This window comes from Gymnogyps californianus, chromosome 1, assembly GCF_018139145.2.
Source record: "Gymnogyps californianus isolate 813 chromosome 1, ASM1813914v2, whole genome shotgun sequence".
NCBI classification, from domain to species: Eukaryota; Metazoa; Chordata; class Aves; order Accipitriformes; family Cathartidae; genus Gymnogyps; species Gymnogyps californianus.
This window is the reverse complement of record NC_059471.1, coordinates 41,148,608-41,164,936: the sequence shown is the minus strand read 5'-3', so window position 1 is coordinate 41,164,936 and position 16,329 is coordinate 41,148,608. Positions and strand designations below refer to the sequence as shown.

Sequence of the window (16,329 nt, the reverse complement as noted above, 5' to 3'; positions counted from 1 at the left end):
CATTGTCTTGGTTTGCCAAGCAAGAGGTAAAATTTAAAAGTCAGAAGTGGCAAGTTTTGTTACTCAAGATTATGATTTCAGTAAAATGATTGTGAAGGTATTGATAAGTAGAAACATAGAAAATACTTAATACAGTCAAGTAACATGAAATTTCTTTCAGAGAAACTGTGTGAGTATACCTGTGAATGTAAATTTCCACCAATAATAGCCATAGTTAAGATTGTGTGTACCTTCAAAGGAAATCCCAGAAACAACCACAACTACCCACTCCCCCCCACCCCCCAAAAATAAAAACAGGCCCACACTTCCATTATATCTTTGCTTTCAGTAACCAAACTGTAAAAATTTGGACTGAAATATTCCATGAAAGATATTGACTATAGACATAAAAACTTTTGAAGAACACTGAGTTAAAATGATTCCACTGTTTCTAAAAAAATGAGATTAGAGAAAAATCTGTTTTCCATCTCTGTACAATTTAACCTGACAAAACAGACTTTTCTCTAACCTTATATGCTTCATATCATAGTGTTAAGGATACCTATTGGCATTCTGAATGTCTTATTAAGCTAATAGTTCTGTACAAAATGGAAAGTGAATCAAATCAACCAACTGTCTGACGGAATGGAAAATATCTTTGAACAATGATGATAAGATTTCCTCTTGCTGAACTTTTCGACAGCAGAATGATAGACATTGAAGTTCAAGCACCTGCGCTGGGCTCCATCTATAGTAAAAGGAGTGGCACTTCCAGAGGGCAGATCAGCATAATACAAGTTGGAAAACTGAGTTACAGACCATGTTTCTACCTTTGCCAATAATGTAGCATTTGACTGTAGGGAGTTGGGCACCCTCAAATTATGGTAGGATATGCAGCAAAAATACATGAATTTCATTTTGGGTTTGGTTTTGGTGGGTTTTTTTGGGGGTGTGTGTGTTCTTTTTTAATGGTTTCAGGAAGGTGACGAGTTTAGGACACCATCCAAATTCTGGTGAACTTCAGAGACTTTGGATCAGACCTAAGATGTCTGCCCTACATATCTGTTAATCTACTCTGTTTTCATTCCAACAGTCCCTGTTGAAATACTGTCAAAATGAGGTTTTGTGCCATTCAAAGGGTTCCCCCTTTGAAAATGAAAAGCGTTCACTGCACTGCTAGACATCTTTTAAAGAAGAAATTCATTTGATGCTGTGGTACCTACAGCCCTATCCCAGCCAGCAGTAAATACAGACTATTGAACATATGCTTTCCTGGCTAGCAGTCAGACTTCTTTAGCAGAGATTCTTTTATGCATACACTCCCTTTTGAGCTAATGGAATAGTGACAACATGTTTTCTAAAGAAAACCTGTGTATGAGAAAATTGCTTAGACATGCATAATCTTTTTTCAAGAAACTGTCAAGGATTTGTATTGATGCTTGATGGTATGTTATTAACATGCTTACAAAACTAATTTAAAGGCAGTAGAGCAGGGCTGTTTATACTATTTGTGGTAATATTACCATTACTAATTACATTATATTGTAATACTCACTGATACAAATCAACTGCTGGCAATGTCAGGATTAGTGTGGGATGGTATAACAAGCCAAGATTTTAGACCTTTGAGTTCAGTTTGGCATTATCTTGTTGAAAAATCTTTTTTATCTTGTTCTTTAACATGAGTGGAACATGTTTGCTATCCAAATTACTGCAAAGACAGTATTTATTTATTGACTTCTGTTTTAACTTTAATCTTGGCTTTTGTACAATTAGAAAAAAAAATAAAGAGATTTAAGACTATATTGTTTATTTAAAATGGTAGTCATGTTTATGAACAAGCGCAATACGGAAGGTGTAATTTCTTTTTTTCTTAATATGGAGATAATGGATGACAACAGGATCAATACAGATCAGTTAAGATATCTTAGGGGATGAATCAGCCTTTGACTGATTAGGCAGGCAGCTGTGTTAATTGTATTACTAAGTACGTAATGGGTTAAACCTCAGCGCAACCCCTTCCTCTCCTTCTAATATTAACATCAGTGTAAGAACTGGGATAAAATTTGTGACATTCAGACAGAAGAGAAAATAAGATTAGACTTACTAGAAACAAGGTATATGAATAATTGAATAGGAATGTCTGTAACAATGTAGGTTCTTTATGTAAATCTTGACAAAATATTTTTTTCAGTTTGTGAAAGGGAAAAGTTACTAACAGTGGGCTCAGTCAATCATATCCTAGGCATTGTAATCAGGGTAACTTCTGAAGTTTCTTTCAAGCATTCCTTTGTTTCTTTGATATCCTGATGGTCTTCATTAGGAATACTTTATCACTATTCTTTATAGTGAGAAAAATAAACTGATCACAATAAACTCCTTATGATTTTCTTCTGACTATTGTCAGAAGTTTACACTTACTTTCTTTGAATTGCAACAATAATTAACTGTACCCTTCCTCCTCAACCAGAAGGCTGCTGCTCCCTTCATAATTTGTTCACTTCATAACAGAGAATTGCAGTGCTACCTGTGCAAATCATTACCAGAAAGTCTCAGTGTGTATGTTTATTCCCAGCATGGATTTGAGCTTATAGAATTCACAGGATTGAAGTTAAAGCATTAAATTTGGAAAAAATTAGTACATTGAATGATAGTGCCAATTTCAAAGCTGAATCACATCTACCTTTGGGATTTTAGTAAAATGTAGCTTTGCATGACTAAGAGTCTTCCCACCAGACTAGAGTCCTCTTCTGAGGTATAAAGGATTGTCCTTTGCAACATAATATGCTGCCTCTGAGAGAAAGAGAAAATGAGAGAGAGATTTTATTGCTTTTAAAGAGAGATTCTATTTCATTTCTCTTTTTTCTTTTTTTTTTTTTTTTTTAGCATACTGTCACTTAGCATTTAGAAATATCTGGAGAGTACAAAAATGTGCTCTTTTTTCTTTCTCCCATTGCATACAGTTTGCTAACTTAATGCTGCAGCTACTGAAACAATCTGTCCCCTGGATGTTGCTGTGCTTTCATATAATTTACCCTTCTGTAGTTTCACCTGAAGAGGGTTTCACAGTCATGAGAGGTGATATGTAGACCTTAATCATCCACTTTTGTCACAGTGTATCCACAGAATAGGTGCAGTGCAATGAACAGCAGTGCAAAGAGCCAGTCACTGTTAGTCAGGTAGTGGTTTGAATCTTTGATCTTTTTGACCTTAGAGTTAGCAATAAGTAGTCTACTTGTGTTTTTTCATAGATAAATCACATCTACTTTGAGCTAAATTGAAACCACCAATTTATTTCATGTAGGAGTAATCCACACAAGCCTAAACAGTGGTCATCTGTTTCTCAAGAACCACACATTATTCTTTGTCTTATAGGACCATGTCTTTCCTTTGCCCTTGGGATGAGGATGGAAGGCTTCACAGATCATAATTTTAGGGAACACTGAAGAAGCAAAAAACCACAATAATTTGATATATGCAGGATGATAATATAATCTTTTATGGCTGAAACCAGTTATAAACTGTCATCATTAACAGTCAGTCCAGATCCATTTCAGCCGTAAAGAATTGCACTGTACTAGAAATGCCAAGAGGTTTTTAGTTAATAATTGGACTATGTTGTCCTTCTGTGTGGATTGCATCTAGATGTCTGTGTTCAAAATAAGCAAAGTCTTCTGTTGAAATTATATATTCAGTACCTTACATGTGATAAAGTTTTATACCTGTCAAATGGTCTCACATCAGATCAGCGTTAATTAGACATTACATAGACAATAAATAGATGAGAGCAATGAATTCACTGTAGAATATCAAAGGTGAACTTGCTGTTATGTTTGTACTGTCTTTGCAGTGTTAGTTCCTCTTTACATCTCATTTTAACAGTTACTAGTCAAGTACCAGAGACTTACCTAACAAAGGAGTCTGGGACAAAGGCAGGGAATATAGGTCTGTGAGGCAATGATGACTAAGAGACATGACTCTAACAGTAAAATTTTGATAGCGTAGAGTATTATGTTGCAAATACAGAGATTGCATGGGGGAGCGCACATGCTTTGAGAACTGAAATCATATTCTGAAGTCTCTTTTTGCTTTCTTCTGATGGGGTAGAATTTCTCTGTGATCTCCAAGACATTTCTCTTACTAGATTTTCAGACAGATTCTAGAGTAGATTAAAAAAAAAAAAAAGGCAGTGAAAAATGTACTTGGTTTCTTTATCTAACAAAGTGTTCATTTGTCTTTCTAAAACCATACTTGATTGCTCACACAGCAAAATAATTGCATGTGAACCTTTCAGTTCTAACACTGACATTATATTCTTACTTTCATTGTTTTTAATAAATTACAATTTGCCTTTTAAGGTTTTACTTCATCCTTTAGAAAGTGACTGTGCCTGTGTGGGTTTTTTTGTTGGTTTTGTTTTTGAAAACAAGCAAAATTGCTTATCTCTGTAACTGATGTAGTTACTGCTTTTGCTTTCTGGCGGTTTTTTCCTCTTCCATGATGAGCAACCATCACCAGCAGGTATTATTTATTTAATATTTTTCTGTGCATTTTCAAGTTCTGTAAATTACAGCATTTAAAAATAAAGGCAAGCTGTAGGCAAAAGAATGCTGAAGTCAATTTAAACCATGCCAGCTGGCAAAGAAGAGAACCCAGTGGGTTGGCAAGGACTTATCTGGTGCTGCTTCTTCAACTGAATGTTTATTGTGGAGGTATTTTGTGTGTATATGTATTAATGTGTCAAAGTGCAAATCAGTCCATCATCCTTATTTCTCCTTCTTTCTGTCATCTGCTGGATCTTTTATTTCTTCACTGTAATTAAAAGATCAGTAGTTCATTATGCTTGAATTCTTCATAAATGAAGGCAATGTTACAGAATCTTCACAGATATTACAGCATCTTCACAGGAAGATATAATCCTATGTAAGAATCCATGCAGAACTGTATCATTTCTGGACTCTATGCCGGTGCAGTACAGCCTCTCACAGGCTCTCTAAATGAGCAATTAAATGCTGTGCTGTCCTGTCACTTCTCTCATACATATACACTACTGTGCTGTTGGAGTGTAAAAATGGACAAAGGAAATTATCCTTGCTAAGGCCTATTAATGATCGGCCATAAACAAGTCTCATAGTTTTTCTTAGGACACTGTTGTTAGTACTACCTGATTTGACAGGTTGTGGTGTATTTTATTTTTATTTCTGTGCAAGAGCCTCCTATACTATTTCAGTGGGAGAAAATTGAGAATTATGGTGGGGTAATGATGCTACTGTATTACAGCCAAAAAGACAGTAAATTCTTTTGAATACAGAAATTTCTTGCTAGGTTTTGTTGTGTTGTTGGGTTTTTTTAAACTGTGTAAGAATTGTAATTTTCCTGAAATGAGTGACCAACAGTCTGCAAATCAGTGATTTATTGAGGCATACAAATAAGGATTTAATTTTATTCCTTTTAGGCACTGAAATGTCACACATATGTTGCAGGTTGTCTGAGGCTAGATGGGAGAAATGGGCATAGAACCTCAGTCCCTTAACTCCTTATTTGCTGGGAGTGAGAAACGACGCTGTTCAGAGTCCCTTATGTTTTGGTCTATTAGTTTCAGAGAGGTTTGCCTGATTAGAAAATTTGTGTACACACATTTCAGTTGTGTAATTCAAACAGCTTAACTTCCACAGGCACTATGCGACAACATCTGTACGAACTGTTTGAAGAGGCCATAATTAAGTATTTGGTGTCCAGGTAACCAAGGTTCTTCAGAATTGGGGTTTTACTTGTGAAAGTGAGCTAAACTTTTGAGAGTAACAAAGTACAGCAGGATTTCTTCCTCAGGCAAGGTTATGATTTCTGGTGTCTGTATTTTTTAATATATGATCCTAGCAGAAAAGGAGAGGAAAAAATGAAGAAGTTTGATTAATGGAAGAAGCTTAGAAAGAGCTAAGTTTGAGGACTGATCTCAGAGCTCTTAGGCTGGAAAAAACATCCCATTAATTTTAGTGGGAGTTTTGACTGCACAAGGACTTTCAAGATCAAGTGCTTTCTTGTTCATTAAAGGATAGAAGGTAATTAGAAATAAAGCACAGAAAAGATTTTATATAGTATTGCTTTTGTCAGCTGAAAAAATCCATATTATTGTAGGAGTTTTAGGCTAATCTTCTCTCTCCCTTTCTTGCATAAAATGATGACACAGTAGGTTGTTTTCATTACTCTTAGAGGTCTGTGGTTCTATCTGTTCATTTTATTGGGAAAAAGCAATTGGCAAGTTTTTTCTGTGTTATCTTCCTTGCTGTTGGATTGCAGTCTCATCTATGATGCTGACTTTGTCATTTCCCTCCTCCATCCAAACTGTTTAGCTCCAGATATTCCCACAACATTTTTGTTTGTAAATGTTGGATGATAAATGAAATAAAAAGCCAGTGTGCATTTTGGTTGAAGGATTTTGCCAATGTCAGCTCATGAAATAGAGAAACAGTTGGAAAGAAAAAGATAAAACTGCACTAAGTTTTACAGAAACAAATCTTGCATGTTTTATGATACCTTAAATTATGTTGACTTTTGAACACCTTTTAGGGAAGAAGCTATATATACTTAAGATCTCTTGAATCCAACCCTGAATTTTATATGTATGGCAGTCATGAGCCATTTCGGGAATCATGAATTTAGGTCGTCAGCTGATGGGAGTACTTTCTACACTGACCTCAGGGACAAGGGACTCATCTGTTAAAACTTCAAACCATTCTTTATAATACTTAAAAATATGTTTCATGTTACTCGTTCCTTATAGCTACTTTTTTTTCTTCCCTCCCCTGCCCCCTACCCCATATTAAAACCTTTTTTCCCTCAGCCTCTAGCTGTAATTTATTTGGGTGAAGAGTATGGTCCAAGTTTAATTCCAGTTGGAATTGCCACTGGTTGTAAGACTGAGAGCAGGAACCACTTTCTTTACAGCTTTCTGCCACGTGCTGGAGGGCACAGGGAAGCTGTAGAAGGATGGGGAGCCAGAGAAGTTGTTGCAAAGCTGTTGCTTCCCTGGTTCTCTTTGCTGGCCTTGCAATAAGTAATGATCTTAACCATTCCCAAAAGCAAGGCAAAGTGAGACAGACATATTTCACTTCAGATATAGCAGTAGTCTGCTTTTTGAGAAAGTAGCTATGTAGAAAAAAGGCATCGTATTTAATGATGCCATGCATTTGTCTTTTCAATCTGAAATTGTTATATGAATGAGATTTTATTCCCGCTCCTTCCTGTTTTATTTTGATCGTCTTTCTAAGCTTTCAACTAGCAAAGAGGATGGAGGAAACATTCGTTATTTGTTGTTATTGAAATTACTCTTGTGTTTCCTTTCCAATTATTTTCAGGAAACAATACTTATTATTTCTGCAAAGGTGACTTATTTCTGTAAAGGTGACTTTCTAACAAGTAAGAAGGTATTTGGTAATACGGAGTCTGCCTTCAAAAACTCATCACTTTATCAAGGTGGATAAAACTGTGCAATATACATTCTAAAAAGAGAGCTTGATCCACAGGGATGCCACCTTTGCTTTTTTACCAGTTTAATTCTATTGCCTTTGGGTGAATTGCTCTTCATTTGTACTCATGTAAATGAGGAAAACAATCATATGTAAAATATCAGAGGAGATACAGGCATATTTTTAAATGAGGCATTCTCAGTGGCTTTTACCTTTCTGTTAAGCTATACTTATTAATCTCCATGGACTGTGTAAGTGCCTTTTCATTCAGAGTGTAAGACCAAATAACATTTCTGCTTGTGTAAAGCATTTTGGTTTTGTTTTTCTTCAAATGAAATTTTAGATGACAAAGAAGGGACTTCCTGAAGTTAGTTGGAAATGTGATTTCAGATATCAGAGGAGAATATTTTTGGTAGATAAAATACTTAAGATGACTTTCTGCTTTCAGGGGGATTTCTTGAAAAAGCTTTCAGAACTGTGATATAATTCTCCAAGAACACAGAACTTGTGTGAGATATCTGAGGTACCTGTTGGGAGTACTTTGGAAGAGACATGTGTTTTCCATTACGAGTAAAAGTACTATTTGATGTAAAGTTTTCTGAGGATTTTGCTCACTGCACGATGGTAAAGGAGCGGATAAAACATTCTGTACAGAATACTAATGTCCTTTCTGAATATGATGCACAGAGTGCTTGTTTGCAATTTGAGCTTATTACTCTACAGAGAATGGATTTGAAATTGTCCGACTTTCCAGAAACATTACTCTTAATGTAATGTTCTCTCTCTGGGAAGCTTTCTTTTCTCAAATAAACAGTACAAAGGCCTACTGCTGGGTTGATACCTGAGTTTCTGACTGCCCTTCCAGATGCAGGTGTTGCTCTGACGTAGATTGTTCAGAATTATTGCAGTACTATTCTGCTGTCAGGTTGGATAACCAATTCAGTTCCTCTAGGAATAGGCAGTTTTGAAGGTTCTGCAAACTTGGTAACCTACTGAAGTTTCCCTCCACAGTTCTCTTACAGTCACATACACACAGAGTCCTTATGACTCGAGTCCTTGGAGGCATGATATTTTGGGGTGTCTGAGTATTATACTCAGGAGGGAACCTGAAGTACATAGTGTTATTTATATTCAGCAGTTAGTAACAGAGCATGAACATCCATTAATGCTCCCACATTAAACACAGCTTTAATTGCAGTTTTAAAAATCTGCTGGTTTTGCTTTTTAGAGTCTCAGGGTTGATTAATAATATCTTAATAAAAAGCTTAATAGTGCATTAAACTAAAAAAAAAAAAAGTTTCTTCTTATTATGAGACAGCGATTTCACTTGGTAGTTCACTAAACAGAACAATAAAAACCCATCTGAAAATCTGTTGCTTGGCTGCAGCAAAATGTTATACAATCAGCCTTCAGAAACCAAACTGATGTTTGATGTAGCATTTTAAATGTTATCACGCATGTGTTTGGTAACATTAGGCTATGGCCTCTGAAGTTTGTGAACCCTCATAAAAAGTTATTTATCTATCTTCAGGAGAAATTTGCTCACATTTTGCTTTCTATATTACCAATATGGGGCCATTGGGGAGGTGGGTCATCTGAAGATCTGTAGTAAGAATGACACATCTTTTTTATTTAAATATTATTGCTTTTTAGGCACTGAATTTTGGAGATATGCCGAAGTACTTGTGGGAGATTTGGGTACCTGACAAACCATGGGTGGTAAGATATCAGATCCACTGAAATAAATAAAATAAACATTTAATTTTAAGATAGGTATTTTGGGTACTGCTGTCACTGAATTCAATAGGCAAAACTACTGCAGGGCACGTAAGAAGTGCATTACTGCAAATTTATGCAAGTGTGTTTCCATTCTTTTCAATATTGTCACACAGGTGTGAAGTTGAAGTAACGCCTGTAGTGAACTAGAACTGTGCGGTAGCATCTGACATGGGGAAGAGAGAATTGCTCAGCTGAAGGTTATAGTAAGACCTTTTCTCTTACCTTTACTCAGACAAGCAAGCGGTTAGCTATTGCCCATCAGATCAATTCATGGTTCACAGGTGGGCCTACTGAATAGTACCTTTCTCCAGGCATCCTCTTGTTAGTCTTGTTTAATGCTTGCTCTGGACTCCAACACAGTAAGCCAAGGAAAATTACAATCTCCTTTTGAGCACCATGTGGACGTCTAAGAAAATGAGTCTGGCAGATGCTGTCTGTCCTCCACTTTCAGAAGCAGTAATCAGAGAAGAACCAGAGTTCAATGCTTTGATTTCAAAAGCCCTGCAGTAAGGAGGAGCCATAGTCTATTTAGATGCATAGTTTCTTCTCTGTGCAGAACTCCAGTCTAGTCCGTCGGTTTCCATGCTGAGTTTTTTGTGTGGAATAAAGGACTGTAGTATCTGTCCACTATTTGTGCTTTTTAAAGAGAGTCTCTCCAAAATTGATACCAGAAAACTCCATGTAGAAGTTCAGAACTTCCAATTGTTTTAAAGGTTAAAAGTAATAAATGCAATTTAAATTTAGTTGCATCTGATGATACATTTAATTACATTTGTTCAACCATTCAAACTACAAGATTACAGTAAAAAGCTGTTTCCTTTATAATATAGGGCTCTTTCCCCAAAACTAAGCACTCTGTGGCACTTGCTTTAAGCTACATCAGAAGAAGAAAATTTCCTGGAAACTGGAGTTTCCAGTATCAGACATTACATTTAAAACTATATTTTCTACTTACCTACTGAGTATTTGACTTTTTAGCCTAAATAGTAGGCTATTTTAGCCTCAATATAGACATTTCAGAGATAAGGGAATCGCTTTCATTTTTTTAGTGTAAAATATTCTGAATAAACTTTGTTGAATATCTATTAGTGTACTATAAAATTGATATAGATACATAAATCTAGATATCTATCTTATCTATCTCCTCTCTAATGATAGAGGATGCTGGTTATATATAGGTTATATATTAATTCAGTAACACAAGAATTTTGAAGGAAATTTTGAATGAAAAAAGCCATTTTACACAGTTAGGACAAAGTAATTTAAAGTGAGAACAATAATAGGTGGGATTCACAGTTGGACTGTGATCATTGTAGGTCCCTTCCAACTGAAATATTCTATTCTATTCTATTCTATTCTATTCTATTCTATTCTATTCTATTCAGCTCCAGATACTAGAAATTTAGGTGCCTATAGCTATATATAAATCCTTATTAAGGTAATGGAGAATGGTTAGACCACACTGTGGTGGATTCAGGCAGCGGAGTACCATATGAGACTAAACATGCACTTAAGCTCTTAGCTCAGTTTTGGGATGTCTTTTTTTGTATCAGTACTGGAGTGTAATGTTTTAGCAGAAGCTGTCATTTCTAATATTTTATTTCATTGGACATTAATTACAAAATAAAGAGTCCTTACGTACTGTTTTATTTAAAGCTGTAAGAACAATATATATGTAATGCTTCGTGGTTGAGTCCACTTTTTTGAGGGAAAGTATATTATTCTATACATTACATTGTAAAAGCTGGTCTTTCAAGAGTTACAGGTGTTAGGGAAATCTTTTTCATGGAAGTTGGATGTTAATTACTAGAAAGTAAGTTCTAAAGTAACTAAACAGGAAGAAAGTTCTAAGCTTTTAAGCTAATTTCTGGAGGATTTTATGGAAGTCTCTCAGCCTTTCCCTAAGAATTGTTGCTCTTTGTCAGACAAATCTTTTCAGCTAGGCTCAATACTTCAAGAGAGTTAAACAAATGGGTAAACTATTTCTCATGCCTGTTCTAGGTTTTTAAAAAATGTGAAAATTTATACTCTTTCCTCTACAAGCTGATATTGGGCATGGAAAACTTTGGGCTTTTTTTTCTAGCTGACAACAGCAGTCTGGCTAATCAGTTTAATTAAAGCTTCTTTTCCATTTATGCGAATGTTAGGCTTTGAAAAAATCCTCCAACCCTTTACTTATGGAAAACACTTAAAGTATTTTAATATATTTTTATCATTTTAATATTGATAGATCTTCATAGTCTGAGCAATAACTAAGTAATGCTGATGGTCTGTAGAGTGAATGAGGACTGCTCATTTTGCAATGCATTGTTGAGTATGAATAAAGATGTGTTGTATTCTTGCTTTTTAAAAAACTGTTGAATTACCTGTGAGTACTTTGCTCATCTAAATAGCAATTACACAGCCTCTTTCTAAAGGATTCTCGGCAAAGCAAATCTCCATTAACATTGTATGTAGTAGAATCTAAAAAACCCTCTTAAAACAAGTTTCAGACCTAATGGATTTTCTGTTTCTTGAAGTTAAATTTTAGTCATTGCCTTTAATGTTGATGGTAGCTGGACCTAAAGATTAGATGCAGAAGTTCTTGGGTAAGTGTCTGGTGTAGCTGATTAAGCAGCAGTTCAGACAGCACGATTTTGTGGGGGCACTGGGCTGGGGTGGGATGGATGCAGGAATGGAAACACAACACTCAGTGATGAATAATCTAAAATGTATTTAGCATGTGGGAGGGATGGTAGCGCGTGGATAGCGATTTGTCTTTTAAGAAACCTATTCTACAACACACATACATGCGTGCGCACACACACACACAGACACCAGTCAAAGCTGCATTTCCTCCAGCCCAGTTCAGACCAGTATGCAGGGGTACAGGATGCTCACTTCAACTGCGCAACATGTCTGGGTCTTGGTTGTCAGCTGGACTCCTGTTTGCACGGTTCAGGCTCAGCCTCCTATGTGATGCTGGATGCCCATGGATGTAAGGAGTTATTGTCTTAACTGTTTATTGCTTTATAAATCATGAGGAGTTATTGTCTTAACTGTTTATTGCTTTATAAATCATGTTGTTGGTGTAAGCCACTATAAGCCAAGCTAGTGAGCCATGTGGCCTCACTAGTCACGTAGCCTCAGGCCAATCTCCTTGATATCATCCATATGTAAGGCCAACTAGCAGTTATCACTGAGGTTTCTGTAACTCTGGTCTCCCAACCCAAATGTGTTACAGAAGTGTGAAGTCAGCAACAATTATATGATGGAGTTCAGCTAATGCAGCTTTGTTTTCCCTCTCATATCAGGTTATTTTTGTTATTTGCAGCTGGGCAGATGTGTTCATGGTCCCATTTATCTGAGCAATGCTTTTGGGTAGACTCTATCTTGTGAAATGTTCAAAATGATCCCTTCTAGGAATATAATGGTACTTTGGCTTTGATAACATTAACATCTGTTCCTTTGGGGTGGAAACACCCCCTCCCACCCCACATAAACACAAAAATCTGTGAGTATGCATGTATAAGAGGGAGAAAAACTACATGGAATAATCAAAAGCAGGAGGCAGATTTGTGAAGGATATATTATGACCATGAAGCTTATGACTGAGCTTGTCCTAAAGTAACAGAATCTTTCTTCAAGAGAGGAAAGAGATGCAGAGCTATAGGAAATGGGCTAAGGTTAAAGGAAAGAATGAGATTCAAGTATCTCATTTGAATATGTTCCATATAAATGACTTGGTTTCCAAACAGTAGATCATGCAGGATTTTTTTTTTTCCTGTAAAAAGAAAAAAAAAAGACGTTACTTTTTCTCTGCTGTTCAAGCTAGATGATAATAATTGCTAGAGTCAAGATTCTGAGAAGAGGAATGCTCTGTACATTGTATTTTTTGGAATCTGCATATACAGATATTGTTATTAAACCTGTCAGAAGTTTCCCCAATTTGTATTTTGTTCTGATCATAACTCTCTGTGCCTATTAGCTGGTAAAAGAAATCTCTTAACTTGAATGTAATTCAGGGATGTTGGACAAACACTGATCTTCTTTGTAATTAGATTTTATTATGACTTTGTTTTCAAATGTAAGCTGCTTTTTGGTTTAGAACCATCATTAAAATTACTTGTGAAGCAGCTCTTTCAAATGAATCAAAATAGATGCTGGTCAATGAGGTATTACTCTTCTGTCTCAAATGTGGTTGAAGTGAAACTGAGCAACCTCAGGTTTATATAAAAATAAATGTTTACATATATATCTTGACTTCATTTTTCTCCCTAATTAGCAGCATGCAATGTACCATTCTGATTTTTGATTCACCCCCTTGGTGTCTGCACCTCCCCTTAGGGATCCCAGCTGTTTTCCTCTCCTGCTGTAATTGAAATCAAACTTATTCCAGCCTGTAATTGATAGTGAATCTAACCATCTAATGTTTTCTGTGAGACAGATGCACAGCAGAAGCACATGAAGCAGCATATGGAAAACCAAGTGCCCTACTGGGGTGAAGACAGATCCATTCTTGTTTTGTTATACAATATTCCAATACTTTCATCAACTAGTTCCCTTACGTTTTAGTAAATTAAGAGCGTGATATGTGTAGAAAATTTGAAGTATATGAGATGTATTAATTGAAATGGTTAGGCCAAGTCTCTCTGTCCGCATGATGAACTGTGCCTCCAGACTGCTCTTACATATTATCCTCTTCACCTGCTCTTTTCTCTTGCGATGTTAAGGAAAAGTATTCTAGTGTCTGCCTGAGCGTTCTTATGACAGGTCTAATGGCTCATACGGGAATGTAAATCTAGATGTTCTCTCTCACCCTTGTTTTGGCATCTAGTGCAAATCATAATCTTGTATAAAGAGTGCATCTTTTTGTCTCTGGGTGAAGACATTTGCTAGGAGTCTGCCATTGGAAGCAGGATGCTGCTGTCTGTCAGTACTTCAATATACTCCTGTTTTTCTTTCTCTCTTAAACTGTATAATGCTTCCATTCTTAGTGAATAAAATAATAAGATGTTCCTTTATCCTATAGCTCTCTGTCTCTCTCTCTGTATATAGTATATAAGAGAAAAGAGTGTCAGTCATGAATTTTTATATTTAAGTAATATTTTAATATTTTAAAATATGTGGGGTTTTGGTTGTTTTTTCCCCCCTCTCTGTTGGGGATCTACTCTAGTTCCTACACTAGAAGGGTTATATAGTTTTAATAGCATTCTTCTACCTCTAGCTTCTCTTCATGATACAATATACTGTAATTAAATATAGAACTAAAAAGAAGTCGTAGGTTAATAATAACTTCGTTGGCTGCTGGATTTCTTGAGATATTTTTGAGGCATATTTTCTTAGCAGAAATAATATAATAGTCCCCTGTGTGGATTTCTTCATATCAGGTTTTGAAAGGAGCCTCATGTGTTCCTTCCAGTGCTACTGATAACGAGGTGTTATCAGTACATCTGAGTCAGGCAGACTAAGGCTTTGAGCAATTGCGTCTGTAACTAAGACTGAAGACCTAGCTTAAGTCCAAAATTGCACTTATTCTGTACTGTTCCTGACTCTAAATATGGTTGCCCTGTGTAAAGTTCAGCAGGATTTCTCCAGGGGTAGTAAAGTTCCTTTAGGTATATCTAAATAAATATTAGCTTTCTGGTAAATACTTACAAAGAGATTTGGAGGAAAGCTAGTTATTCTGTAACTCCTGAGATTATACCTGGTTTCTCAGGGACTTGAGAAAAAATAGAGGCGAAATTAACTTCTTTACGCTGTTCACGATCACAGTGGAGATTATTCTCATTAAATATTTATCCATCATGGAGGAGGAGAAGAGTTGAGTAATCAAACTGTTGGTGTTAATTTAAATGTCATAACCACAATTAGAAAAAACATCCTTGCAATCAAATTTTATTGTGGTTTTCCAATCTGTATTCTGAAAATGTCCTTCACTTGAGGATTTCCACTCTGAAGGAAGAGAGGACAGTACAATGTGGGTTTGACTCAAGTTTCCTGAACTTTTTCCTCTTTCTCAAAATTCCATAAACTTTCTGTGACTCAGTGATCCCTTTATAAGATACACTAGATTAATTTGGGGTTGTCAGTTGTTTCCTGCAAATAGATTTGCCTCCAACTGAATCACCCTCTACCCTGAAAGAATGATCTGAAGCCACTAGCTGTACTTTCTGTGTGACCTTAATGAAACCAATACAAGAGACAGTAGAGGGAGAAGTTGGTGTGTTTTTTTGATTGGTTGTGGTTGTTATTGGGTTTTTTTTTTAACATCTCCTGTTTGTTTTTGTGGAAATGAAGCTTATATACAAAGTAGTGCAGTTTTTTGAAGTTATTGCAACATCAACTCTTTTCATACCGTCTCTGTCAGATTATTTATCTGATACTATTTCTAATAGCATCATCAGAACACTTTAAGTAGTTAAAAATAGTTCTAATATTAAAATGTGTAATGTTTAAAGAGATTAGCTTTGAGGTATGATTAGCTTTTCTGTGTATTACACAGAAAAAATGATTTGTTATCCATTGAAATATTACATAAAAAAGAAAAGTATTAAATATATTAAGGCTAGGCATGTGATTATTCTTAATAGTCTTGCTATATGCATGGAGTACTGTTCTATTATCATAGAGTAATCTAAGTTGGAAGGGACCTTCAGAGGTCATTTGATACAATGTCCTACCCAAAGAAGGCTAATTTAGATCAGGTTATTCATGGCCTTGTCCAATCAAGTTTTGAATATCTCCAAGGCTATCTCCAAGGCTTGCCACTGCCTCACTGGGCGGCCTGTTCCAGCGTTTGATCATCCTTGTGAAAATGTGTTCCTCCATATCAAATTAGAATTTTCCTTGTTGCAACTTGTCTCTGTTACTTCTCATCCTATCACTGTGCAAAAAGAGTCTGGCTACATATTCTCCAGGCCCTCCTGTTAAGTGGCTAAAACTGCAATAACTTTCACATCTTGAGGGTGAGCACATGCAGCTCTCAGAGGCCTTCTTTATACTCTCCAGCCTCCTGAACAACATAGCAAACCTTTGCTGGGCTTACTTCAGTGTTTTTCTTGTACTGGAGAGCTCAAAACTGGACACGTCATTCTACATGCAGTGTCATACATAGAACCATAGA

General features: G+C 36.0%; 1 protein-coding gene across 6 annotated transcripts in view; it reads left to right on the top strand.

Moving 5' to 3' along the window:
- Positions 1–16,329, top strand: part of PCDH9 (protocadherin 9) — a 688,564-nt gene that overhangs the window by 287,683 nt on the left and 384,552 nt on the right. Inside the window, exon 2 of one of the 6 annotated variants that reach the window (XM_050901173.1) lies at positions 9,099–9,164. The exons of 4 other annotated variants lie outside the window; for them this stretch is intronic. In XM_050901173.1, coding sequence (XP_050757130.1) covers positions 9,099–9,164 — 66 coding nt within the window. Of the gene's footprint in view, positions 1–9,098; positions 9,165–10,113; positions 10,141–16,329 lie in introns of all 6 variants that reach the window. One more of the 6 variants, XM_050901157.1, reaches the window with a different exon arrangement.